At 42.5% G+C, this 26,646-nt stretch overlaps 1 protein-coding gene across 8 annotated transcripts in view; it reads left to right on the top strand.

Annotated features, from left to right (window-relative positions):
- Positions 1–26,646, top strand: part of PSD3 (pleckstrin and Sec7 domain containing 3) — a 525,478-nt gene that overhangs the window by 335,224 nt on the left and 163,608 nt on the right. Inside the window, exon 11 of one of the 8 annotated variants that reach the window (XM_083175279.1) lies at positions 13,800–14,029. The exons of 6 other annotated variants lie outside the window; for them this stretch is intronic. In XM_083175279.1, coding sequence (XP_083031405.1) covers positions 13,800–13,811 — 12 coding nt within the window. In that variant the 3' untranslated portion in view covers positions 13,812–14,029. Of the gene's footprint in view, positions 1–13,799; positions 14,030–26,646 lie in introns of those variants that run through there. One more of the 8 variants, XM_083175287.1, reaches the window with a different exon arrangement.

The following is a 26,646-nucleotide window of genomic DNA, read 5'->3' as shown; positions in this document are numbered from 1 at the left end:
AGCATTGATTGTTATGAATTTTGTGAGTGCTGCTTTGCAACCTGGATATATTTACATATATATATATATATATATATATATATATATATATATATATATATATATATATAACCAAAAAAAGTGAATATAGATAAACTTTATTGAAAAGGTGCTTGGTATGGGTGTGCTTGGCCAGAAGCAGCAATCCAGTAAAAACGAGTCACCTCCAATACCCCTTTAAGTCATAATCAGGTAATCAGGTGTAAATCATCTGTCTGAATGACAGTTTGTCAATTTTCCAGCATTTTCAAGCAACTGGTCAATTGCTCTCATCCGTAACCAGGTTTTTGTTCCAACCAGCCAGATCGGAAAATAAATATTGAGGTGCATGTCCGATTTGTTAATGCTAGTACAAGTTTCAATTAGTATTTTCTTCTTGCTTCAAAGTAATACCAGCTTGACGATTGTTATTAATGAACTAAAAGCAAAGCCAGCGTTAAAGTCTGTGGAATATAATCCAAGATTCGCAGTTTGCTTAATGAAAGCTGTCAGTAATTAGTCTGTCTGACTGATATTATTGATGCCCTGGAAATGTGTTACTAGGCAATGCAGTTTAACTGAACAATAACTTGAAACCAATGGGAGACCTGAAATACAGTATGCCAGTTATAGTATTGTCTCTTTATAAAATTCCAGTTTCCCCTGCAGCCTCACTGGTCCCTCCTTTACTCTTCACCAAGGGCAGCAAGCAATCCTAAAATAAAAACGGGGGCTGCAGATAATGCAGTAATGTTTAAAATGTGTAATTTGTTTTCACATTTTACAAGTCTAAATTGGCCTATCACAGGGACATGGGTCATACAGGACAGCAGATTACTAATGTCTGGTTCCACAGTGCAGTGCATTCAGCCACATGTATTCCACAATCACGTACGGCGCTTTCTTCTGCCTCCTATCCCGGGGCATAAGTTTATAACAGAGCCCCGTAGGTTAAAGTGTGATGATTACCCCCCCAATAATATGCACATGCTCCCACACAGGTGCACATATATCATATATATCCATGCACATACACACATTATTTGTCCCAAACACTGCAACTGTTTCCCACTAAAACCTATTCAAAAATGCATCCTTCTGTAGTCAGCCAGAAGCCAGAAGACGGGGAGGTGAAGAGAAGGACCGGCTGCAGGGGTGTCAGGAGATGGGGACATTGCCTGACATTGCCGTTTGCTGGCAAGCCCCGCCTCCTCCTCCCACTGAAATTCTGCTAATCACTGCAGCGTTGCTCTCATATACTGCCTGGCACACAGAGGCTGGAATTCACCAGTGACAATGGATGTTAGACCAGTTGTCCCCTTCATATGTGGAGCCCAGCGGCGAATGATTCCATTGCCTCCCAGACTTCAGCCACTGCTATCAATACTAATAGCCATTGATGAAGGCGAATCCAGTAATGCATTTGGGAGAGCTACTGCTAGAGACGTGGCATGCAATAGGCCAGGGACTCAGTTGAGAGAGCAGGGAGCTAGAAGCATGTCTGGATGAGATAAAGCCAGTTTAAACTCGTTATAATTGGAAGAGTTGTTGTATGTTCCACCAATGAACTGGCAAAATTAATAGTCCGGCATAGTGCTGGAACCAAACATGCTGGATTATCTGTGAGCTATCTGTATTATCATACTCGGAATCCAGATCCATGACCTTTCATATTGCAGTCAGACACCTTAGTCCTGTAGATATTTGCTACTGTAAAGGAAGTACTCTATGAGTATCATTGAATGCATTCTTGGTGGGGATATGGGATGACCAGGTGATTCCAGGAATTAAAGAGGAAGTTGTGTGATATTGATTAAAACAGAAAATTGACAATGCTGCTGAACCGTGCCCTGTGTGGTGACACATTACACCACCTAGTTACAGCAGTGCATTTAGTTATAGTGTAGATGTTGTTATTTTTGTCTTGTACCATAGGCTGAAGAACATGCACCAATAATAATATAAAAATATTTCATAAATAAACGGTAAACTAATATAATAATATTAAAATGTTGTATTGATCTGTCCTACATCAATCAAATTCATATGATACAATTCATGTATTTTTTTCCAAAATAGATATTTTTGAATAAAATCAGCTACAATATATATTAGTATCTTTGTAATGTTCTAATAATAATTGTTCTCAATATTGAATTTATTGGATGTGACCTGTGCATATATTGACATTTCACCAAGTGCATGGTAATTAATAGTTTGACAATTACTTGCCGTATATAGTGATATATGTAGGAGCCTGTAATGTGCTGCTGGTATCTGCTGTGGTACCAAGACTCGACCCCCATAGCAGGGGATCGGATGGTTTGAGTTGGATGACTGAATACTGAAAGGTGCACCAAGGGCTGCAACAGCCGTCTCTCACCCACTGTGTGACGGATGTTAATTCACCAAGGTGCAAGATGCAGTGTCTCTCTGGGTACAGACAAGTGTGAGAGGGGTGTACTGTAGGTGCGGTGTGGTGTGGTGCCTGCTGCAGTGCAGGTATAACCTGACCACTTACCTGGCGCCGCACCCTCTCATCTTCAGGCCGTGGCAAACGACAGTCCTGGAAAACTTCGGCACCCGGACACGATGGACTTCCCTTCAGGTGCTCTTCGTCTGTACGCTCAGGAACAAAACAGGGGTTTGAAGGCTCCACAGTTCAATGCACAGAGGGTTGAGTGTGGGGGGAATTATGGGTGGTCGCGACCTTCACTGGCTGCGTGACTGGTCATCCTTGGCCGGAGCCTCAGCCACCCAGTTTCACCTATTGGCACTTGCGTGTCTAGGTCATTAGTTAAAGGACGTCTGTGTGCTGCCCCAGGCCAGTGCTCAAAGGGGGGGGGGGGGGGTAAGGAAGACAGACAACACAAAGAGTACTTACACCAGAACTCATGACACCTTGACAGGGTGCTCTCCCGCACCTATAGGGGAAATACAACCTCCCTATCCTATAACAGTTCCTAACACAGTGCTAACTAACCTACACGCACCTAAGACTACCTTAAAACCTTATACCACTAATCTCGCAAACATTTGTTGACTACTAAGCAAAAACGCTAAACATGTCAAAACACACAGACATTAACATCAGGTTACAAAACACACTCAGTTTATTTACCAACCTTCCCCTTACCTAGACCCGGCCCTGCTCACAAATAGCCATTCGCGGCGATGTGAAGGGAACAGCCGTTCCCTTTTTCCTACTCAATCCTGGCCCTTGGAAGAGCTGCCGCAAAGCCCACTGTTCCCAGAGACAGGAAAACCACACATTACTAAGGAGGAGATGCAGGCATACACTTCAGAGGCCACTCGCCACCCTCTTAGTTGCTCCCAGGCCTAATGCCTTTCAATGGCCACAGGCCTAGTGCCTCAATGGGGCACAGGCCTGGGATGAGTGCCCAGGCCTATGTAAATAAGCCCACGGGCCTAGTGCCCAACCTACAGGGGCCTCAGGTGGGGGTGAGCTTCGTTAGCTCTTTTGCATTCCTCCCCCACTGGCCTCTTCTTGGACTGCCACCGCCATCTTCTTTTCTTCTGCCACTGGCCCACACTGGACAGCAGCGGCGCCGCTTCCCTTCTTCTGCCAGATGGTGCCGGAGGTCCTCTTCAGGGGTTCTGGCGTCTTCTGTCCTCTTCCACGGACGCCGGAACTCTTCCTCCCGCAGCTGTCTTCTGCGCCGTCCTCCGGCGGTTTCAGAAGCGCTCCTTCTCTGCCGTCAGACTGTCTTCGGCCAAGTACGGCGCCACATGGGCCGGTGATTTGGGAGCCATGATGGTGGGATTGTTCAAACGCCGCAGGCAGCATTTTCTATTGGCTGCCAAATGCATAAATTTCAAACAGCCGTCGCTCCCCTTCGCCGCCGACTGAACCATATGCGCAGGGATCATACAGCTGATCCCTGCACTGGTGGGAGCTGTGTGCAATGGAGGGCACAGCTCGCTCTCCCTCTCGCCATGCTGCTGCTCCGGTGCTGGGAGCAGGGAAGCTATTCCAGCATGGGGCACATTACTACACAACCATTGATATCCCGCTTTTGGTACGGGGCTGGGGGCTAGGTGGTATTTGTCGTCCGCCGTGTGATGTACTATGTCATTACCGAGATGCAGGGTTCGGGGTCTCTCACCCGCTATTTCACAGAAGTCCCGCATTGGATCAGGGACCTGGTTGTACATTGCTATTGATGGAAAATGGGCTGTGACTCTCAACTGCAATATGATGGTCTCGCCCTAAGTGTTTGGGAATGGACTTCGCTTCCAGCGGCTGTGTTTGTTCAGGGATCCAGGCAATGGGATTAAATGTAGAACAATCCCAGGCTTACACGGTTGATGTTTAAAGGATGTAGATATTGAGCAGGTACCAATGATGGTTCCAATGATGTCGAGCAATGCTGCAATAAATCTTAAAAAATGTCCACTAACGTGTTTTGCTCCAAAGGAGCTTTTTGAGAGAGTGTGGACCTATTGACCCTAGCAACCTACTGAATATTGACCGTATGCGTTTGACCTAATGACTGTCTAATTACTGTAGCTCTTCTATACCACACCAGGCTAAAATGTCCAGTAGTGCTTGCTTTTTTGCGATAAGGAAGGCTAATTGCAAGTTTTTTTCCTAGGATTTCTCCAAGGACTTAAACGGCATCTCTGCAGTTTCTTAGATTAAGTCCTTTTGCCTTAAACATAGACCCACACACTAATTAATTAGGTAACAAAACAAGCACCAAGCACAACCAAACTTTCATGCTATTTATGACCTCTTACTGTAAATCCATTTTTATGGTTTCATATTGTGATTTTAAATTTATAGAAAAAATGTAAAAACTATTGCATTACAAAGGTAGAATTCTGACTTCAGTGACATAATAGTGGGCTATTGTTCGGTACTCTTTACTTAGTTGGGCGCCCATCGCGGTGATCGCGGGCATCGCGGCCAGTACATTAACGGCCACGACGCGATGCCCGCGATTTCCCATAGGGTTCAATGTTAAACTTAGTGCTGGCCGCGATTTTACATTCAATGCTTCAATGGCCGCGATTTGGCCATAGGAATCAATGTTAAATGGGCTACAGAGCCCAAATAGGCACAATTAACACTTAACTGTCCCCCCAAATTTGTTACGCCACCCCACGATCCACGCCAACCCGAAGCGTGGCGAGCGCAGCGGTACGCGTCCTCCGACCTTTTCATACCCCCACTATCCACGCCGGCGTGGAGTTGAGAATAGAATAGTGTGGTGAGCGCAGCGAGGGGACGCGGATACCTGTGAAGCCCGCGTAGGGCCACGTTTACCTGTGAAGGTATCCGCGTCCCCTCGCGGGGCACGCTGCGCTCGCCACGCTTCGGGCTCGGTGGCTCGCTGCGCTCGCCACACTATTCTATTCTCAACTCCACGCCGACGTGGATAATGGGGGTATGAAAAGGTCGGAGGACGCGTACCGCCGCCCCTCGCGGGCTTGCTGCGTTAGCCACGCTTCGGGTCGGCGTGGAGCGTGGGGTGGCGTAACAAATTAGGGGGGACATTTAAGTTTTAATTGTGCCTATTTGGGCTCTGTAGCCCATTTAACATTGATTCCTATGGCCAAATCGCGGCCATTGAAGCATTGAATGTAAAATCGCGGCCAGCACTAAGTTTAACATTGAACCCTATGGGAAATCGCGGGCATCGCGTCGTGGCCGTTAATGTACTGGCCGCGATGCCCGCGATCACCGCGATTTCTTTACCCACGACGCCCGCGATGGAGATCGTGGGCGCCCAACTAAGTAAAGAGTACCTATTGTTCTCATATATTCTTTAATGGAGGCTAGTGTACAGTAGATTGTTTTGAGGGTTTGTTTTCTATTTGAGTTTTACATATGTCAAACTAGATGTTAAGATTTCTCAGAGAAATCAGCAGTTTACATATTGAATATACTTGAAATAATGAGCTGGCTTAGTATATAAGCCAAAATATCCTATGGAGACCAGTTCTTCTTGCTGTGCGGTTTACTGCTACTCATTATTTCAGATTTTAATTGAGTGTAGCAAATGTTCTTGGGTTTACAATCATAAATTTATATTTTTAAAATGTATAACTTTATGGGGGTTCTTAGTAAACATAAGGAGTAACTGAAGACAATGTACATATTCTGTGCTAGACCATAGTGTGTCATTCCTTATATCAAGTATGTATGTGATATACATAGTGGAAGACAATATTTACAGTGCCATATTATGTAATGTATGTGAGATGCATGGGTGAAGTTAAGATGGAGATGACAAATGGAGATGGGTGTGTGTGTGTGTGTGTGTGTGTGTGTGTGTGTGCAAATGAGACGGGATGAAATACAAGCGGGATAAAGATAATAAAGGGAGGGGTGTGGTGAGTGAGATAAAGGATAGAGACAGGGGGGCGAGTAGGGACAGTATTGAGTGGGAGGATTGTGGGGCCAAGCTAAGAAATTGGAAGATCGGGCAAGGTTGATTATAGATAAGAACCAGGGGAACTAAATGTGAGCAGAACAGAGATGAGATACTAGAGATTGGAGGTGCCAGGATAGAGATGAGAGGTAGGGGTAATAGGCCAGATGAGATACATGGAGGCAAGGTTGATTATAGATAAGAACCAGGGAAACGAAAGGTGAACAGAGATGAGATACTAGAGATTAGAGGTGACAGGATAGAGATGAAAGGTAGGGGTAATAGGTCAGATGAGATACATCACCGCTGCACAATGCTAGTTTCCTATGTAATAAAATTATGTATTTACTGGACTAATCAATCTTCCTATGTATCTGTATGTAACATTTTGGGTGATGTCTGGATGGCTCACAGACAATAGGTCGATATGCACTAGGTGGACATTGACAAAGGGTTGACACTAGCAAAACATCAACATGGCAATGGTCGAAAAGATTTTTTTTTTAAATTTCTATTTTATGGGAGACTTTTTTTTACGATTTAGAACCCACATGGACTCCAATCGTGAATGGTAGCAGTGCAGCAGTAGCAGAGCAAAACACCTGACCTGAAGTATGGTGAGCCTATACATTATAATCTGTGGGACACTGAATAAAATCTGAAATACCCATGTTGGCCTTTTCAAGTGTTGACCTTTTGCTTGTGTCTCACTGTCAGCCTAGTGCATAACTACCTTTTGGTAATAAGCTATCTACTGTCTACCTAGAGCTAATTTACACCCATTGTGGTTGAACTTCATGTACTTCATGAAATGGTTAAGAAACAATTAGAAGAAGAAAAAAAAGATCTGCTAAAAGTTCATCACAGGTAAATATCTAATAACCATCCTTGACTACTTTTTGGATGGTGACAATTTGCAGGTAATTCTGGGAGAATAAGCAAGTATCGTTATAGCAACATGATTCTTGCGGTCTAACAACACAAAACAACTCATCTACAAAACAACAAAAGCAGAAAATGAATGCATGATTTGCTGCTCATTGGGGGTTATTTTGGTTCACTCTGACAAATTCCATCTTAGATGGACAAAACCATGTGCACTGCAGGGGGGCAGATGTAAAATGTGCAGAGTGAATTAGATTTGGGTGAGTTATTTTGTTTCTGTGCAGGGGAAATACAGACTGCTTTATTTTTACACTGCAATATAGATCTCATTTTGAAGTAAAACCCCACCCAAATCTAACTCTCTCTGCACATGTAACATCTGCCCCACCTGCAGTGCACATGGTTTTGTCCATCTAAGAAGGAATTTGTCAGCGAGTGAACCAAAATAACCCCCATTGTGTTTTTGCTGATTAGTTTGCCGTGCAAATTTTCTTGGCTGGTAATTTAATGTTACCACTGAAATTAATTGTTAGTATAAGTAGTGAAATGATACCTACTTAGGGCAATTGCAAGATGCTTCAATGGTCCCTGGTTTTCCTGCTGACAGTATAGGTTATTTAAAGACTGCTAACTTTATTTGTAAACCTCGACCTAAGAAATCACGTAGAGCATAACAAATATTTATGCACATTTAAAATCTCAGGCAGGAAATTGGATGCTAGTGCTTACATTACTCTACAGGATTCCCTGCATGACAGCATGTATGGGCTCAATATTTATTACATGATTACATAATTAATTATTTTTCGTAGCTACATTATCTTCATCACTTTATTACAATACTTGCAGGCTTGTGTGTGGAAATGTCACTTTAAGAAATATTTCATAATCACAGATAATTTAAATTTGAAGTAGGTGTTTTTTTTTTTATTTAATTCATGTGCGCCCTATTGCAAAGGGGATTAGGAACTCTACTCTCCAACAAATGCTTTTGTTGCAGAGGCAGACAAATAAACATGTCATTTTAAAGCTTTTCATTTAAATTGTAGATGAAAGGCACACTTGCTTGTTGCTTTTAAAACTTAAGCTTCTGGGTCGTCTTCAACAGGGAATATTTCTAATGCACTGCCACATTCTGTTTAGTCCTGCTGACATATTACTCCCACTGTGTGGGCAGAGTTAAATGTTAAAATAAAATTCTTTCATCTTCCACCCACTTATCTGCTCAGCATTGAGGTTCCTACATTGCTGTAGTGTGAAAGATAAATTGTGCTGTACCTTAATAGTACTCAATTAATCCAGTTTTTTTCAACATTCACAATCCTACTACACAATATTTCTTCAAAAAAAGTTTTTAGAATATTATTATTATTAACCTTTGTTATTAGCAGTTTAGCTAGGGTTTATTACATGAATTGTACTTGACAATCTTAAGGGAAAAGTCATATGAAAAGTTCTCAAAAAAAAAAGTATTTTTCTTATTATATGATTTAAAAAAAATTATATTAACTAACTTATTTTATTTATTAAGTTTCTTATATAGCGCACACATATTCCGCAGCGCTTTACAGAGAATATTTGAACTTTGACATCATTCCCTGCCCCAGCGGAGCTTACAATCTATATTCCCTACCACATGTACACGCACACACACAGACATTCTAGGGTTAATTTGTTGGGAGCCAATTAGCCTAACAGTATATTTTTTGGATTGTGGGAGGAAACCGGAGTACCCAGAGGAAACCCAGGCAAGTATGAGGAGAATATACAAACTCCACACAGTTAGGGCCATGGTGAGAATCAAACCCATGACCTCAGTGCTTTGAGGCAGTAATGCTAACCATTACACCATCCGTACTGCATGATGGGGCCAATACATCAGCAATCACTTTTTTTTGCACTCTGCATATGTTTTTGTAAAAAATAAATTGTCACTGTGTGGGTTACTGATCCACTGACATTGGGCAGTATTCAATGTGAAAAATTCGCCGTGCATGGCGAGAGATTTTTTCTCTCGCCATGCACTCGCCCTGTTCCGGAGGGCTCACTGCCACTCCTGCTCCCACTATTCAATGTGGTTAGGACTCGCCGCCACTCGCGGCGAGTCTTAACCCTTGCAGCGGACAAGCGTCCGCTGCAGGGAGCTGGCAGGGAGCTGGGGGACGGTGGCATCCAGGGAGATTAAAGTCTCCCTGGCTGCCCCAGAACATATGTGGAGGGGAGGTGGGCTCCCCGGGACCCAGGCAGCACAAGCTGCCCCCCCCTATAGCCAGCGGGGGACCCAGTATTCACTGCACCCGATCGTGCATATGTAATGATCGGATGCAGTGAATATATGAATATCTAATGAGCGGCTCGAGAGCTCTGGCCCCCTGCTGGCTGCTCTGTGTAAAAAAAAAAATTTTTTGACACCAAAATAAAAAAAAAAAAACCTTTTAGTTTAAAAGTTCACATTCCAGTTCTCCATGAAAAGATGGAGAATTGCTACACGGAGAGACACGGCGAAAATCACTTAAAAAGACGGCGAAAATATCACATTGAATAGGGTGGTTCACTTTTGGAGAGCAAAATGCTCCTTCCAACGCGAAAACAGCACAAACTCGCCATAAAACAAGGCAAATTTTTCTCATTGAATACTGGCCATTGAATAAAAAATAATCAGAATTTGTGAATGAGGTGGTCCAACATGCTGGATTGTACAGACCAATTGTGGCTATAGATTGCCAGTGTACGGTAATGATTAGCAATTTTGTAGACCATTCCGAAAATAGCAATCTTTTCTTTACATGTGACTATTAGACCACAACCAATGCACATCTCAGGTCACTTGGATGGCCCTCACACTTAGGAGAATCCTCAGTAAACTGCACCTGAAGGTATCAGGATGGCTGACAGACCGTGTCTCAGTCGACAGTCAATAGATCCACGCACATATGTCACCATGGTCAAACGGTCGACATAAGTTTTTTAACTTGAACTCCGATTGTGTGCCAAGTGCACCAGAGTAGTACACTAATTGGGGGTCCACATTCTCACATGTTGTCATTGACACCAAAACTATATCAATATTTGTATTGACCTTTTGCGTGTCGACTCCTGCATGTGTGGAACTCCTGCATACCCCTTGTGGATGTTGACCTTTTGGGGTCAACCTAGACCAGGTTGACCTGCTATACCACGCCCACACTTGAATGATTAGAAAGGTCAACCATCTTTATGGGTTGTACTGTAAATGTTGCTCAAATTTAAAACCCCTAAACATTTTGTACCACACTTTCCAATTATATCATATATTATATTGTCTTGAATTACTACTTGGTTAGTCTTATTTATGATTCAAATGCAAATCATGAGTGAACATTAGGACAGCCTTTATTACATGCCATTTTTGTTTGTATGAAGCTTTTTATTACACTGTTTGAAAATCACTATATGACTGTTCTGGATCACATGCTACCTGCATTAATATAGGGGTATTCAATGCTCTGGCGAGCACAAGGTAGCGAATCCTGTTTTGGATTCGCTGTGCGCTCGCCAGGAAATATCGCTCCTCTTTCATTCGTGAGCCTCCCCCAGCCCACACTATTCAATGCGTCAGGGGCTCGCTGCCCCTGACGTCGAATATAGGCAAATACAAGTATATGCAGTGGCGAATCCCCGTGTCCCCCCCGCACAGCCCGCAGCAGCAGTCCTCCGGCAGCCCCAGCGCTGACATCACCGTGCTGTGGCTGCCGGAGCTAAAGGCCTGCTGCTGCTGCGTCCCTGTTCTGAGGCTGTGCGGGGGCTCCCTGCATGAGTGAGGGGGGCAGGCGGCAGGCGAATATGACATGGCGGAGGGAGCCCGCGCACAGCCTGGGGACAGGTCCAGCAGCAGCTGTCCTCCGTCTCCAGCAGTCCCAGCGCTGACATCACCGTGCTGTGGCTGCCAGAGCCAAAGGTATACTGCTGCTGGGGTCCCTGTTCTGAGGCTGTGCGGGGGCTCCCTGCGACATCAGTGAGCCCCCCGCTGGAGAATCTCAGCAGCAGGGGGGAAAAGTGCCATGGCAAAGGGGGCGGGCGAATGTGGCATGGCGGAGGGAGAGCACTACAGTACGCACAGCTCCCCCGCCTCTGCTCACTGAAAGCAGCAGTGGCTGCTATCTGCAAAAGATTCGGGCTGCTGCTGCTGCTGGTCCCGTCCCTGTCAGCTTGTCCCCCGCATATCTCTCCCCCCTCCCGTCCCGTCCCCTCACCTCCCTCCCCTCACCTCCCTCCCCTCACCTCACCCCCAGCAGAAGGGCTTGCAGGGTGCTGCTGGGGTCGGAGCCGCTGCACTCACTGGTCCCGATCATCGGGATCAGTGTGCAGTGAATATATGAATATTAATGAGCGGCTCCGGCTCCCGGCCCCCTGCTGGCGAATGTTTAAAAAAAAAATATATATTGTTTAAAAAAAAAATATATATATATATATTAAAAATCTATTCATGTGCTGCAAGTATATGAATAAAAATAGCATGCCCCTTCATAGGAAAAATATTCAGATTTTTTAACACCAAAAAAAAAATTAAAAACGCTTTAATTTAAAAGATCACATTACAGTTCACCTAAAAAAGATGACGAATGCTAAACGGAGAATCATGGCGAAAATCAATGGAGAAAGCAGTTCTCCATTTGAGCATTGAATACACTGTCGGCGAATTCCACTAAAAACCCCATTGAAAATCACAGGCGAATTGTGGAGAATAATTTACGGCGATTCGGCAGACATTCGCTGTTCATTTGTGGCGAATTGCCTCCATTGAATAGGGAGAATTGTTTTTTCTAACAGAAAATTCGCCGTAAACCCAGCGAATTGCCAGATTCACTGAAAAAAAACGGCGAATCTGAGGCATTGAATACTGGCCATAGTGTCCAGTTATCTATAATCAAAATACATAAAAAAAAGCTTACTTTATTAAATTGAAGTTAGAAGAAACTTGTGTGTGTGTGTGTATATATAAATACATTTTTTTTTCTAGGATGCTTTAAATAGTATGTGTGCTACAGGGACTTGCCTGACTGCCTGTGTACAGCTTGTGGGTTGCCTAGCCCTACTGTCTGGAGAGGCATTGGGAGCACCCATAGCCAGTGTTTTTGTGTGCCATTGCATCCTGGAGTTCCTCGGGACACTTCCAGGGGTGCCTTGGATTGGTGGTCCAGGACTAGACAAAGTCAGAGAGGATGGCTGCCAATCTTGTCCCTCACCACATAACTGAATCGAAGTATGACATATAATCAAACTAAATAACTTTTTCAAAATTTCTCAATAAGAAACTTTTGTACCAGGGGTGCCTTGATTTTTTTTTCTGATACTCTAGGGTGCCGTGATTCAAATTTTGGGAACCCCTAGCCTAAGCTCATAACCTGTGCCCAGCTTCCTGCTCTAAGCTTTCTCTTCTGTGATGTCATTGCATCATGTGTGCTGGAGACAGGAGTGGTGTGAAACAGCCTATAGCACAGCTGTAGTGAGTGATACTTTAGTAATGAAAACATATATTGAACTACGATTGTGTAAATGATATGAAAAGCGAGACAGCATAAAGTGAATAAAAGTGGTACAGGTTGAGTTTCCCTTATACTTCCATCCAAAAGCCGAAATATTTCAATATTTCATATCTCCCCCCCCCCCCCCCCATATCCCCTCAAAATCCTCTTCAGCAGCATCCGTGGTCCCAAGGATGCATTGCCCAGCATCCTTGGGACCGGGTATGCCCCTGAAGAGGATTCTGATGGCTGCTGTGGACATCGGGGCACCGCCAGAAGACCAGTATTTCCGATAAGGGATACTTAATCTGTACTTTATGTATACAAACATATCTAGTTTTTCTGTACTAATTTTCAAAATTTGTGGTTGTGAGTGACATTTTATTTTAATTGTTGACAAAATTGGTTCATGCTTCATTTAAATTTAACTTGCCTATTTCTGGGACTTTTTCGATTGGAGATTCCAGATAAGTGATCCAAATGGCAGTACTGCAGAGGGTGTGATTGTACAATTTCCATGATTATGGCTGCACCCTGATACACAATGAAAAAATGTAATAGGTTTGATCCTGTCAGGTGCACTGCTCTCACTGGAGTCCACAAGAATTCTCCAAAGTTTTGTAAGTTTTCCCAGGCAATAATGGTCCACGCATTAATTCATTATTCTCGAAATAATAAAAGAATACATGGACCCATTTATCAATGAGTTTTATTATAAGCAACACGTTTTAAACTTTTTGCATATGATAAGTGGTTCTCCGGCCATGTGTTTGAAAAATGACAGTTGGGAGCTGATTGGCTACAGCACCATTTATCAAATGCAAGAGTTTTAAACCTAGTGGTGTATGATCAAACTTGCAGAGATATAAGCCCCATCATTTGAGAATACTTTAGGTATAGTTTTGCCATTTCTGAAAATACAATTTTTTTTGCAAAATAGAATGTAGTCAATTGAATCTGTACCATTTACTTGCCCTTGATTTATCTCCTACAGTACTGGTATTGAGACCCTGAAATTGGACAGAGAGGCTGTATGCTCCCATTAGAATCCACATATGAATGTTCGTGGCAGTTCTTTATGTCAGTCTGTGACCGTGTTAGTTTGTGTGTGGACATTTTATCAATATTTCACCGTCTGTATTCGGCTTGATATTACATGTTTAGAACAGCTCTTACAGCTGTGGACTGTTGGGGATGGTGTCTGTATGAGAACATCAATGAATATTGAATCTGCGTTTATTGGAGGTTCTCCTTTGGATAATTTTCCCGCTGCTATTTTCGATGGGCTAAATAGCGGCATCCGCCTATTCAATTCTGTCTTTCCCGACAGCATTGCAGAGGCAGATCGACAGAACGGGGCCCGTTCGGTCGATAATGGCTGTGAATTGTCACGATCACGACCTACTATCGACAATCCACACCCGTTTACTTGGACACGCCCCCTTTTCACCAAGCGGTACATTGAATCATGCCTGGCAATCTGCTGTCAAGCAAAACAAAAATGGGCCAGGCTTTCAGGATGGATCGACAGTCGTGACCCAGGATTGAAAACCCCCCTATAAGTTAAAACTGTTCTCTATTTTTGCTTGCTGACCTCTTCTTATTAATGTGTTAAAATAGCAATCCCTTTGTTTACATAAATGCTTATTTTTATGTACAGTGTTATTGGCTACCATGGCATCACACTCGCCTATCATACAGTATGATGTAGTAAGTAGAGAGGCGTGGTCTTCTCAGCGTACTGTAAAAATTATGCCTTGTGTCTCATGTGTACGTGGCAGCCACATATATCTTCTTTTTTTTTTTTTTTATAATTACAATATTATAATATACAATATTTGTAGATGGACAGCTAAGAACAATTTACAACAGGTACTTGCTTAATGGGTGTTTAACTTCTGAAAAAGATAAATGTAATATATGTGGGATTTCTGTTTTAAATAAATTCTAATCATATCAGGTTATGTGCAACACTATTTTATTGTATTTATTTTGTTTTAAATAAAGTACGATCATTTACATGTGCTGTGTTATGAGCTTTTTTTTTTAACATCAATCGTTTTTATTGAGAAATTTTACATTTTTCAAAATGGGGGGGGGGGGGGGGGGGTGTCAGTCAATAAACAAGAAGATGACATAGTTTTACAAGAACATAGTATGGCATAAAACAATACAATCTCTTACGTGGGTTACAATTTAAACATCCGCAGGTATTGACTGGGAAATTGAAAAATAAACAAATAACTAGTCCCTAGGTAGTTTCGGCCGGGCTTTGCTTTATAAGGTCAGCACCTTCACCATCCGTAACAAAGGCCCTCCAGTGGTTTCAGCTGGTTAGGGAGGGGTGGGTAGAGAGTTGTGTGGAGGAATAGCGTGAAGAGAGAGTAAGCGACCCGCACCATATGTGGTACGTAGGATATTCACATGGGTTTTTATATATGTATGAATGGCAATATGCCCACCTATGGGAAGTTTGTTATATATAAACACTGTCCTCCTAGGTTAAGGGTGCTGTCTACTGATTAGAAAATATGAATTCATATGGAGAAGAAAAAGCAAATCAGTTTCACTATGACGCACTCCTAATTCACACAGTGTCAACGTATGACTAAAATTACAGTATATCTTTATTAAATAATTAGTAGTAATAAGTATCACTCACAGGCCATCATTATTCAAATAGTCATTTTTAAATTTTTAATATTTATTAAATAATGTTTGACCCGATGATATATTTCCCTGTGTCAGGGATTATAATGGCGAAAATGTTAAAATAAGAAGAATAATAAGTATAGAGAAAAAGAAATTTGTAGAAAGATTAAAATTTTACTCTGTTGTCCGTTTGGTATAGAATATTAATGAATTAGTTCCTGTTGGTGATTCAGGTAAGTATAGTACATAATGCAAATTGAAATGTAATAATAAATGGGTTTTTATTCCCAACTCTGCGTCTAATGTAGTCTTGTCTTTATTACTGTATTTAGTAGTAATTTAGGGTGACATCTTCACTGTGTTGTTACCACCATGGATTGTATGCTATATTAATACCAGCTTGAATAACGTAATTCCTGTAAGTGCGTTAATAGTATCGCAAATATGCTGGATCTTGGTACTTAAATGGACTTAAGTATAATGTATATTACGAGGTTAGTATTTCCTTTTTTATAGGGTGATTATCACTATTTATCTGTGTACATTATACTCAAAAAATGCCCATGAATCAGGTAAGTATTGGATAGGAAAAAGGGTGGCAACCTGCCGTACGGCCTAGTGTACCACTTCTATCTTCAAATCCTATCTTATTATATATTATATTCACATCCATATGAAATTGGTGTATTAGTTTACTATCAGTGCTTGTTGTGTCAGCCTAATGAGTAGCTGCGCTCCTTATTGCGCGTCTCCTAGCACGTGTTCTGGCGTGTACTGTATCTAGCATGCATTCAATAAGATACACCGTGCACATCTGTTGCTATTACACTCTTACAGTCACGTATTGTCATATGTGCGTTAAAGTCACATTGGTAATGTTTGGGCAATCACAATTATCTCAGAGATTGACTTAGAGTAAATTGCCCAGTCTGTACTGTGTGTGTTGCTATAAATCATACATGCAATAAATTGTTCACAGTAGATTGTCTATTTTCATGTAGATTGATAAAGGCAGGTTGCACAGTTTGTATTGTATATGTTATACATGCAATACACGTTCTGATCTATTCATGCCTTTGCAAGGCGTCAGGATTATTAGGCGTGAGTACATGTCATTTTATTACAAGATCATTACAACCAATAACTGGGTGAGCCGTTTCTACTCAGTGCATGTACCCAGTATTTGTATCGCTTCCAATCTCTGTGTTTTGTTAACACTTTTAAGATATAGAAGCGCCGGAGCGCTCTCAGAGAGGTGCGCCGTCCGCAGCCCACACTGTTTGGGACAGGGTCACCGGGTTCTGCCTGTGTTCAGGCGTCTCGCGTGCACCCCGCTCTCCTGACTGAGATACACGTTGCGGTGATCGCTGCTACCCGCTACGTATTAGAAGCAGAGCTATTGACACATAATAATATTTAGATACATTTCAATTGATACATTTAAAAGGTTAACAACAGAGCGAGCTGCCGATGCGCATTTCGCCTGTGTCGGCTTTTTCAAGGTAATGTAATTTTTTGAGTCTAGCCCCTGCTTGAATAGCTGCTCCTCTCGCAACAGCTTTCAAGGTGCACCAGTAATTCAGGATGGACGTTTCTGAAGGGGCGTTACATTGTTGGTATGACCTAATGGAGTCTGCTATGGTCTTTTTAAACGTTGGGTCTACTAATAAGTGAGGGGAGAGTCTCCAGCAGCAAGGGGGAGAGAATTGGCACAACATGTCCCACTGTATGGTAATCGGAGCGTAGTCCGACCAGGTGATAGGGAGGATATCGCTTGATTTAGCTAATTGGAGGGTCCATTTATCTGAGAGGATATAATCAATTCTAGAATACGTGTTGTGAACAGGTGAATGGTAAGTGTATTCTTGGTCAGAGGGATTATGTATTTGCCAAATATCATACAGATCAAATTCTGCTAATACGTTTTGAAACACTAAAGAGGTATAATTCAGAGATGCAGCAGAAGAGGCAGAGGCTTCAGTAGATTTATTGAGTTTAGGGTCTAGGACTAGGTTAAAATCTCCCATAATAATAAGCGAGCCTTTACGAACTTTGTGAATTTCTAGGTCTATTTTGCGGAGGAAGGATACTGGCTTTGAATTAGGGGCATATGTTGAGATTAGAGTAACCATTTTTTCTTTAACCCCTTCCCGACAATTGACGTACATTTACGTCATGGTCGGGAAGTACTTCCCGACACATGGCGTAAATGTACGTCATGGCATTTAACTGTCACCGCGTCTATAGACGCGGTGACAGTTTCAACATGTCTGCTGTCCCTGATAGCAGACATGTCCGTGCATGCCCAGGGGGGGCTGCGATGCCGCCCCCCCGTCGGCGATCGCTGTGATTGGCTGTTCAGTGTGAACAGCCAATTACAGCGTTTTCTGTGTCACCGGCGAATAACGTTCGCCGGTGACACGCGATCGGAGGTGATTGGTGCTGTAAAGTACAGCACCAATCACCGCGGGGTGTAAGGGTGACACTGGTGTCACCCCACCTCACCCCGCCCGCCCCCAAAGGCCGTGATTGGTCCGTCGGACCGACGGACCAATCACAGCCATGGAGGGGGGTTTAAACTAACGGTGACTGCACTGCAGACGCCATTCCGGTCTGGAATTGCGTGCAGTGCGGTCACCGTGCCTAGCTGCCGCGATATACTGACCAGAACCTTGCAAAATACTTACCTGATCCTTGCAAATATCTTGCCTGCTTCATCACTGCTTGTAGTGTGCTGGATGCTTCCTGGATCCTGTTACTTGTGACTTCCTGTGTTGTGAACTTGTGCTGCTGCAGTGTAATAGCGTTAGTTAGATAGAGAGAGATAGTGTCAGAGAGTGCTATATTTTGTGCTGCTGCAGTGTGATATAGTTATAGAGAGAGAGATAGAGAGAGATAGAGAGAGATAGAGAGGCCTAGTGACAGAGAGTGCTATATTTTGTGCTGCTGCAGTGTGATAGTTATAGATAGAGAGATAGAGAGAGATAGAGAGAGAGAGATAGAGATAGTGACAGATTGTGCTATATATTTTTTATATAACTGACTGCTGCCCCCCCTTTTGTGCTGATCAGTATAAATTAACTGATCAGCAACTTTTTGGGGGCGCAGGTTTTTTTTTATATATATATATATACCTGTCACTGCTGCTGCTGCAGTGTCATAGAGTGTAAGATAGTGAGAGATAGAGAGATAGAGAGAGATAGTGACAGAGAGTGATAGAGAGTGCTAAATTTTGTGTCTGCTGCCCCCGCCTTTTGTGCTGATCACTATATCTGAGGTGATCAGCAACTTTTTGGGGGTGCAGAGGTTTTTTTTTTATATATACCTGCCAGTTGCACTGTCAGTTGCACCAAAGGTTGTGCACCTGCTGCCCCTCACTGGTAATCAGTGTCGCATCACTGATCACCTTTTTTTTTTTTGTGTGTGCTGTGGGGTCTTTTTTTAATTTTTTTTTACACACACTGTGATTTTGTGGGTGTCCTGTGGCCGCTGTGCGCTGATCAGTGACGTACATCACTGATCATCTTTTTCGGCACAGGGTTGATCTATTTTTTTTTTTTTTTTGATCAAATTCCTGTTGCCTTTGAGCGCTGTTCAGTGACGGACGTTACTGACCAACATCTGTGCTCAATTTTTGGCGCAGGACCTTTTTTTTTTTTTTTTTTTTTTTAACCCCTTCAATTTTTTTTAACCCCTTCAATTTTTTTTTTTAACCCCTTCATTTTTTTTTTTTTTTAACCCCTTCAATTTTTTTTTTTGTATAAAGTATTTTTTTTTTTCTGCACTACATACACACTACACACTACATACCCCCCGGGTTGAAATAAAGTTTGTACCCCCCCCCCTACACTATACACGTGTTGAAACATTTCACTACCAGTAACACAAAAATAAAAATGGCATCCCAAATGTCATTCCAAATGTCATCCCAGTCATCCAGAAGAATGTATTCAGCGGAGGAGGCATATGCCATGCTTGCTTCTGACTCTGACACAGCCAGTGATGCAAGCGGGGAATTTGAAGGATTCGCCTTAAGCTCCTCTTCCTCCTCTGGTGATGAGGGACCCCCTCAAAGACGCCCCCGTAGAGCAGCTGAGACCCCCCCCCCAATAATTGATCTCGTATGGACCCCACCACCAGACAATTTTGAGCCCCAGGTTCCTGAGTTTTTGGCCATGCCAGGAATCCAATTTGATTCCACAGGTCTCAGAGAAATTGACTTTTTCAAATTATTTTTCTCTGATGATTTTATAAATTTAATGGTGGACCAAACTAATTTATATGCCCAGCAGTTTATTGCTCAAAACCCCACGTCATCATTTGCTAGGTGGACCCCTGTAGATGCAGTAGAGATGATGACGTTTTGGGGTCTGGTGTTTCATATGGGCATAGTAAAAAAGCCAGAAATTAGGCAATATTGGAGTACAGATGTTCTGTACAGCACCCCATTTTACCGTATGGCCATGCCCCGGGCTCGATTTGAGACGATCCTTAAATTTTTGCATTACAACGATAATGCACAGTGCCCACCCAGAGATGATCCCACCTTTGACCGGCTATTCAAAGTCAGGCCGGTCATTGATCATTTCAGTGCCAAATTTGAAGACATGTACATCCCAGATAAATTCATTTGCATAGACGAGTCCCTTCTACATTTTAAAGGAAGGGTTAAATTCCGCCAGTACCTTCCCAGTAAGAGGGCAAGGTATGGCATAAAAATGTATAAGCTGTGTGAAAGCACCTCAGGGTACACTCACAGGTTTAGGGTATATGAAGGGAAGGATTCAAGAATTGAACCGCCAGAATGCCCCCCCTCCCTCGTAGGTGTTAGTGGAAAAATTGTCTGGGATTTAGTGCACCCCTTTCTGGATAAATGTTATCACCTCTATGTGGATAACTTTTACACCAGCATCCCCCTGTTTAAGGCCCTTGGTTCAAGAGGTACAGCAGCTTGCGGTACTGTGCGCAAGAACCAAAGAGGCCTCCCAAAAACGCACATTGCCCAAGTAATGAGAAGGGGTGAAAGCAGGGGAATATGCACCGAAAATATGTTGTTGGTCAAATATAAGGACAAGAGGGATGTCCTTATACTGACAACAATTCACGGAGACAGTACCACCTCCGTCCCTGTACGAGGTACCAGTACCCACACCTCAAAACCTAATTGTATCCTGGATTACAATAGGTACATGGGCGGAGTGGATCTTTCAGATCAGGTACTGAAGCCGTACAGTGCCCTGCGGAAAACAAAAATCTGGTACAAGAAGCTGGCCGTGTATATCATCCAGATGGCACTGTATAACGCTTACGTGCTATTCCGTTCTACCGGCCAGAGGGGGACATTTATGCACTTTCAAGAGGAAGTCATAAAGGGCCTAATATTTGGGAACCAGCAGGCAGAGGGCCCCAGTACTTCTAGTACTGGCCCCCGTATTGTACCAGGGCAGCATTTTCCTGATGAAATCCCCTCCACTGGAAAAAAGGGCAGGACACAAAAAAGGTGCAAAGTTTGCTATAAAAAGGGAATAAGAAAGCAAACTATTTTCCAGTGTGACACTTGCCCCGACAAACCCGGCCTATGTATAAAGGAGTGTTTTAAAATATACCAGACATCTATGGATTATTAGGTTCATAATTTCACCGTGCTTCGGGGGTCTTGCTAATGCCACATAGCACCCACCATTCATTCCACCAGAATCTGAGCCGCAAAATCCAAAAATCACTCCTTCCCTTCTGAGTCCTGCCATGCACCCAACTGGTATTTTTTGGTCACATGTGAGGCATTGCCGTACTCGGGAGAAATTGGGGCACAGATTTTGCGGTGCTTTTTCTCCTTCATACCTTCTGAAAATGAAAAATTTTGAGCCAGAACTGCATTTTTGTGTAAAAAAATGTAATTTTTCATTTTCACTGCCCACTTGTATCAAAATTGGTGAAACCCCTGGGGGTTTGAAATGTACACTATACCCCTAGATGAATTCCCTGAGGGGTGTAGTTTGCAAAATGGGGTCACTTGTGGGGGGGTTCCACTGTATTGGTGCTTTGGGGGTCTTGCTAATGCGACATAGCACCCACCATCATTCCACCAGAATTTGTGCTGCAAAATCCAAATATCACTCCTTCCCTTCTGAGTCCTGCCACTTTTTGGTCACACATGAGGCATTGCCGTACTCGGGAGAAATTGGGGCACAGATTTTGGGGTGCTTTGTCTCCTTCATTCCTTCTGAAAATGAAAAATTTTGAGCCAGAACTGCATTTTTGTGTAAAAAAATGTAATTTTTCATTTTCACTGCCCACTTGTATCAAAATTGGTGAAACCCCTGGGGGTTTGAAATGTACACTATACCCCTAGATGAATTCCCTGAGGGGTGTCGTTTGCAAAATGGGGTCACTTGTGGGGGGGTTCCACTGTATTGGTGCTTTGGGGGTCTTGCTAATGCGACATAGCACCCACCATCATTCCACCAGAATTTGTGCTGCAAAATCCAAATATCACTCCTTCCCTTCTGAGTCCTGCCACTTTTTGGTCACACATGAGGCATTGCCGTACTCGGGAGAAATTGGGGCACAGATTTTGGGGTGCTTTGTCTCCTTCATTCCTTCTGAAAATGAAAAATTTTGAGCCAGAACTGCATTTTTGTGTAAAAAAATTTAATTTTTCATTTTCACTGCCCACTTGTATCAAAATTGGTGAAACCCCTGGGGGTTTGAAATGTACACTATACCCCTAGATGAATTCCCTGAGGGGTGTACTTTGCAAAATGGGGTGACTTGTGGGGGGGTTCCACTGTATTGGTGCAACATAGCACCCACCATTCATTCCACCAAAATCTGTGCTGCAAAATCCAAAAATCACTCCTTCCCTTCTGAGTCCTGCCATGCACCCAACTGGTATTTTTTGGTCACATGTGAGGCATTGCCGTACTCGGGAGAAATTGGGGCACAGATTTTGGGGTGCTTTTTCTCCTTCATACCTTCTGAAAATGAAAAATTTTGAGCCAGAACTGCATTTTTGTGTAAAAAAATGTAATTTTTCATTTTCACTGCCCAGTTGTATCAAAATTGGTGAAACCCCTGGGGGTTTGAAATGTACACTATACCCCTAGATGAATTCCCTGAGGGTGTAGTTTGCAAAATGGGGTCACTTGTGGGGGGGTTCCACTGTATTGGTGCTTGGGGGGTCTTGCTAATGCGACATAGCACCCACCAAAATTCAACCAGAATCTGAGCTGCAAAATCCAAAAATCACTCCTTCCCTTCTGAGTCCTGCCATGCACCCAACTGGTATTTTTTGGTCACATGTGAGGCATTGCCGTACTCGGGAGAAATTGGGGCACAGATTTTGGGGTGCTTTTTCTCCTTCATACCTTTTGAAAATGAAAAATTTTGAGCCAGAACTGCATTTTTGTGTAAACAAATGTAATTTTTCATTTTCACTGCCCAGTTGTATCAAAATTGGTGAAACCCCTGGGGGTTTGAAATGTACACTATACCCCTAGATGAATTTCCTGAGGGGTGTAGTTTGCAAAATGGGGTCACTTGTGGGGGGGTTCCACTGTATTGGTGCTTGGGGGGTCTTGCTAATGCGACATAGCACCCACCAAAATTCCACCAGAATCTGAGCTGCAAAATCCAAAAATCACTCCTTCCCTTCTGAGTCCTGCCATGCACCCAAATGGTATTTTTTGGTCACATGTGAGGCATTGCCGTACTCGGGAGAAATTGGGGCACAGATTTTGGGGTGCTTTTTCTCCTTCATACCTTCTGAAAATGAAAAATTTTGAGCCAGAACTGCATTTTTGTGTAAAAAATGTAATTTTTCATTTTCACTGCCCACTTGTATCAAAATTGGTGAAACCCCTGGGGGTTTGAAATGTACACTATACCCCTAGATGAATTCCCTGAGGGGTGTATTTTGCAAAATGGGGTCACTTGTGGGGGGGTTCCACTGTATTGGTGCTTGGGGGGTCTTGCTAATGCGACATAGCACCCACCAAAATTCCACCAGAATCTGAGCTGCAAAATCCAAAAATCACTCCTTCCCTTCTGAGTCCTGCCATGCACCCAACTGGTATTTTTTGGTCACATGTGAGGCATTGCCGTACTCGGGAGAAATTGGGGCACATATTTTGGGGTGCTTTTTCTCCTTCATACCTTCTGAAAATGAAAAATTTTGAGCCAGAACTGCATTTTTGTGTAAAAAAATGTAATTTTTCATTTTCACTGCCCACTTGTATCAAAATTGGTGAAACCCCTGGGGGTTTGAAATGTACACTATACCTCTAGATGAATTCCCTGAGGGGTGTACTTTGCAAAATGGGGTGACTTGTGGGGGGGTTCCACTGTATTGGTGCAACATAGCACCCACCATTCATTCCACCAAAATCTGTGCTGCAAAATCCAAAAATCACTCCTTCCCTTCTGAGTCCTGCCATGCACCCAACTGGTATTTTTTGGTCACATGTGAGGCATTGCCGTACTCGGGAGAAATTGGGGCACAGATTTTGGGGTGCTTTTTCTCCTTCATACCTTCTGAAAATGAAAAATTTTGAGCCACAACTGCATTTTTGTGTAAAAAAATGTAATTTTTCATTTTCACTGCCCACTTGTATCAAAATTGGTGAAACCCCTGGGGGTTTGAAATGTACACTATACCCCTAGATGAATTCCCTGAGGGGTGTAGTTTGCAAAATGGGGTCACTTGTGGGGGGGTTCCACTGTATTGGTGCTTGAGGGGTCTTGCTAATGCGACATAGCACCCACCAAAATTCCACCAGAATCTGAGCTGCAAAATCCAAAAATCACTCCTTCCCTTCTGAGTCCTGCCATGCACCCAAATGGTATTTTTTGGTCACATGTGAGGCATTGCCGTACTCGGGAGAAATTGGGGCACAGATTTTGGGGTGCTTTGTCTCCTTCATACCTTCTGAAAATGACAAATTTGGAGCCAGAACTGCATTTTTGTGTAAAAAAAATAATTTTTCATTTTCACTGCCCAGTTGTACCACAATTGGTGAAACCCCTGGGGGTTTGAAATGTACACTATACCCCTAGATGAATTCCCTGAGGGCTGTAGTTTGCAAAATGGGGTCACTTGTGGGGGGGTTCCTAACTTTTAGCATCTTATGGTGCCTAGAAACCTACATGGTGCCTAAAAAATAATCTCATAAAAAGGAGGCTCCAAAATCAAGTAGGTGCTCCTTCTATTATGAAGCCTGTGGTTTGGTCAACGTGCATACTAGGGCCACATATAGGATATTTATGAAAACAAAAGAATTGGGGGAATCAATTTTTAGTCACATTTCTCTAGTAAAATGTACTGTGTTCCTTAGAAAAATGTATTAAAATTGCAAATCTGCAAAAAAAATGAAATTTTGAAATTTCACCTACACTTTGTTTTAATTCCTGTGAAACACCTAAAGGGTTAACAAACTTCCAAAATGCTGTTTTGAATACTGTGAGGGGTGCAGTTTTTGAAATGGTATCATTTATGGGGGTGTCTCACATACAAGTCCCTCAAAGTCACATCAGAACTGAACTGGTCCCTAAAAAAATCAGTGTTTGAAATTTTCTTGAAAATTTGAGAATTTGCTATTCATATTGTAAGCCTCCTAGTGTCCAAAAAAATTAAAAGGAAGTTGAAATAATGATGGAAACATAAAGTAGACATATGGTCTATGTTAGTTATTAACTATTTTGAGTGGTATGATTATTTGTCTCACAAGCAGAAAATTTAACATTTTGCAAATTGCTAAATTTTCCATTTTTTTACGACATTTTGGTATTTTTCACAAAAAAACACAGACTGTATCGACCCAAATTTACCACTAATTTGAAGTACAATGTGTCACGAAAAAACAATCTCAAAATCACTGGGATAAGTAAAAGCAAAAAAAAGTTATCCCCACTTAAGTGAGACATGTCAGATTTGAAAAAAAGGGCTCTGTCAGGAACGCAAAAACTGGCTCTGTCAGGAAGGGGTTAAGAGATCCTGTTAAAATAAGTTAACGGCTGAAGTAACCAATGGGATATCAGCGTTCTTTAAGTGCAGGTGGACCAAGGGTCGAAAAATGGGTCTCTTGGAGCAACACAATGTCAGCTTTTTGTTTAGCTAAGTATCCCAACGCTAATCTCCTTTTGTTGGGGGAGTTCGTTGTGAGCTTTCTTCGTGTTGGTAGAATCCGCAAAGCACAGCCCTTTTTGATAGACATGAATAACATTACCTATTGGTGTTACAGTATTGTCCTTATGTTCCTTTGATAAAGCTTTGCCATGGCTTTACAAATCAGGATGTGCCTTGAAGTTTTCTTTACTATCCCCTGGTAGTTTATTTTTTTTTGTACAGAGATTGACATTTTGATTTAGTGATATTGCTGGCATAGAACTGCAACAGCCTTATCTGCAGCATAGCCTGATTCACTGGGGGAAGCAAAAAAATCACAAAGGAAGCCATCTAGCTCTTTACATGGTGATCTGGAATTTAGCTCAGTAGGTGATGTGAACCAGGGCATACAGTAACTGCATTAGTTCAGTGTCATTGTTTTTTTTATCTTTGCACAATGAAATAACTGTTTTACCTATATTATTGCTGAGTTCTGTATATATTATATTTACCATGAACTATGTATGCTAAATGAATACAGATATGATTTTTAATTAGCAATTAACATGTAGGGTGGAATTCATTTAGCTGTGTCATGTCACAGACTGGGTTTGAAAAATGAAAGGTAGGAGCTGATTGGCTGGTTGTTTATCACTCTGCACTTTATCACGTTTTGAAACTTGATACACCTGGCCTTCTATATGGTTTAAGAATTGTGGTCTTGTGGTGTGTTCTTTTAAAAATCGGTACAGCCAAACATTACAAGGTAATGAATGACAACATTGAGTAGAATATTTTCGTTCACTGGTGGATGCCAGGACATGGTGTGAATTGTAGTTCAGCAACAGCTGTAGAGCCCTGGGTTGCGATGCTAGAACATTTTTATCTAAGAGCAGTTTACATTACGGCAACGCACCAGTACTGGTAAACAGAAGTGCCTGTGCAGCTGAAGCAAAAGCAGATGCCTGCTTACTAGACTTTCTAATTGGTATTTAATTTTTTAGTAACATATAGTAGACAATAGCATTTTAAATGACTGTGGACAAGGGAGACTCTGTTTGCTGAAATGGATAGTATTGTATATTTT

Source organism: Crinia signifera, chromosome 1 (assembly GCF_055691185.1).
Source record: "Crinia signifera chromosome 1, ASM5569118v1, whole genome shotgun sequence".
NCBI classification, from domain to species: domain Eukaryota; kingdom Metazoa; phylum Chordata; class Amphibia; order Anura; family Myobatrachidae; genus Crinia; species Crinia signifera.
This window is presented reverse-complemented; position numbering and strand designations above follow the sequence as displayed.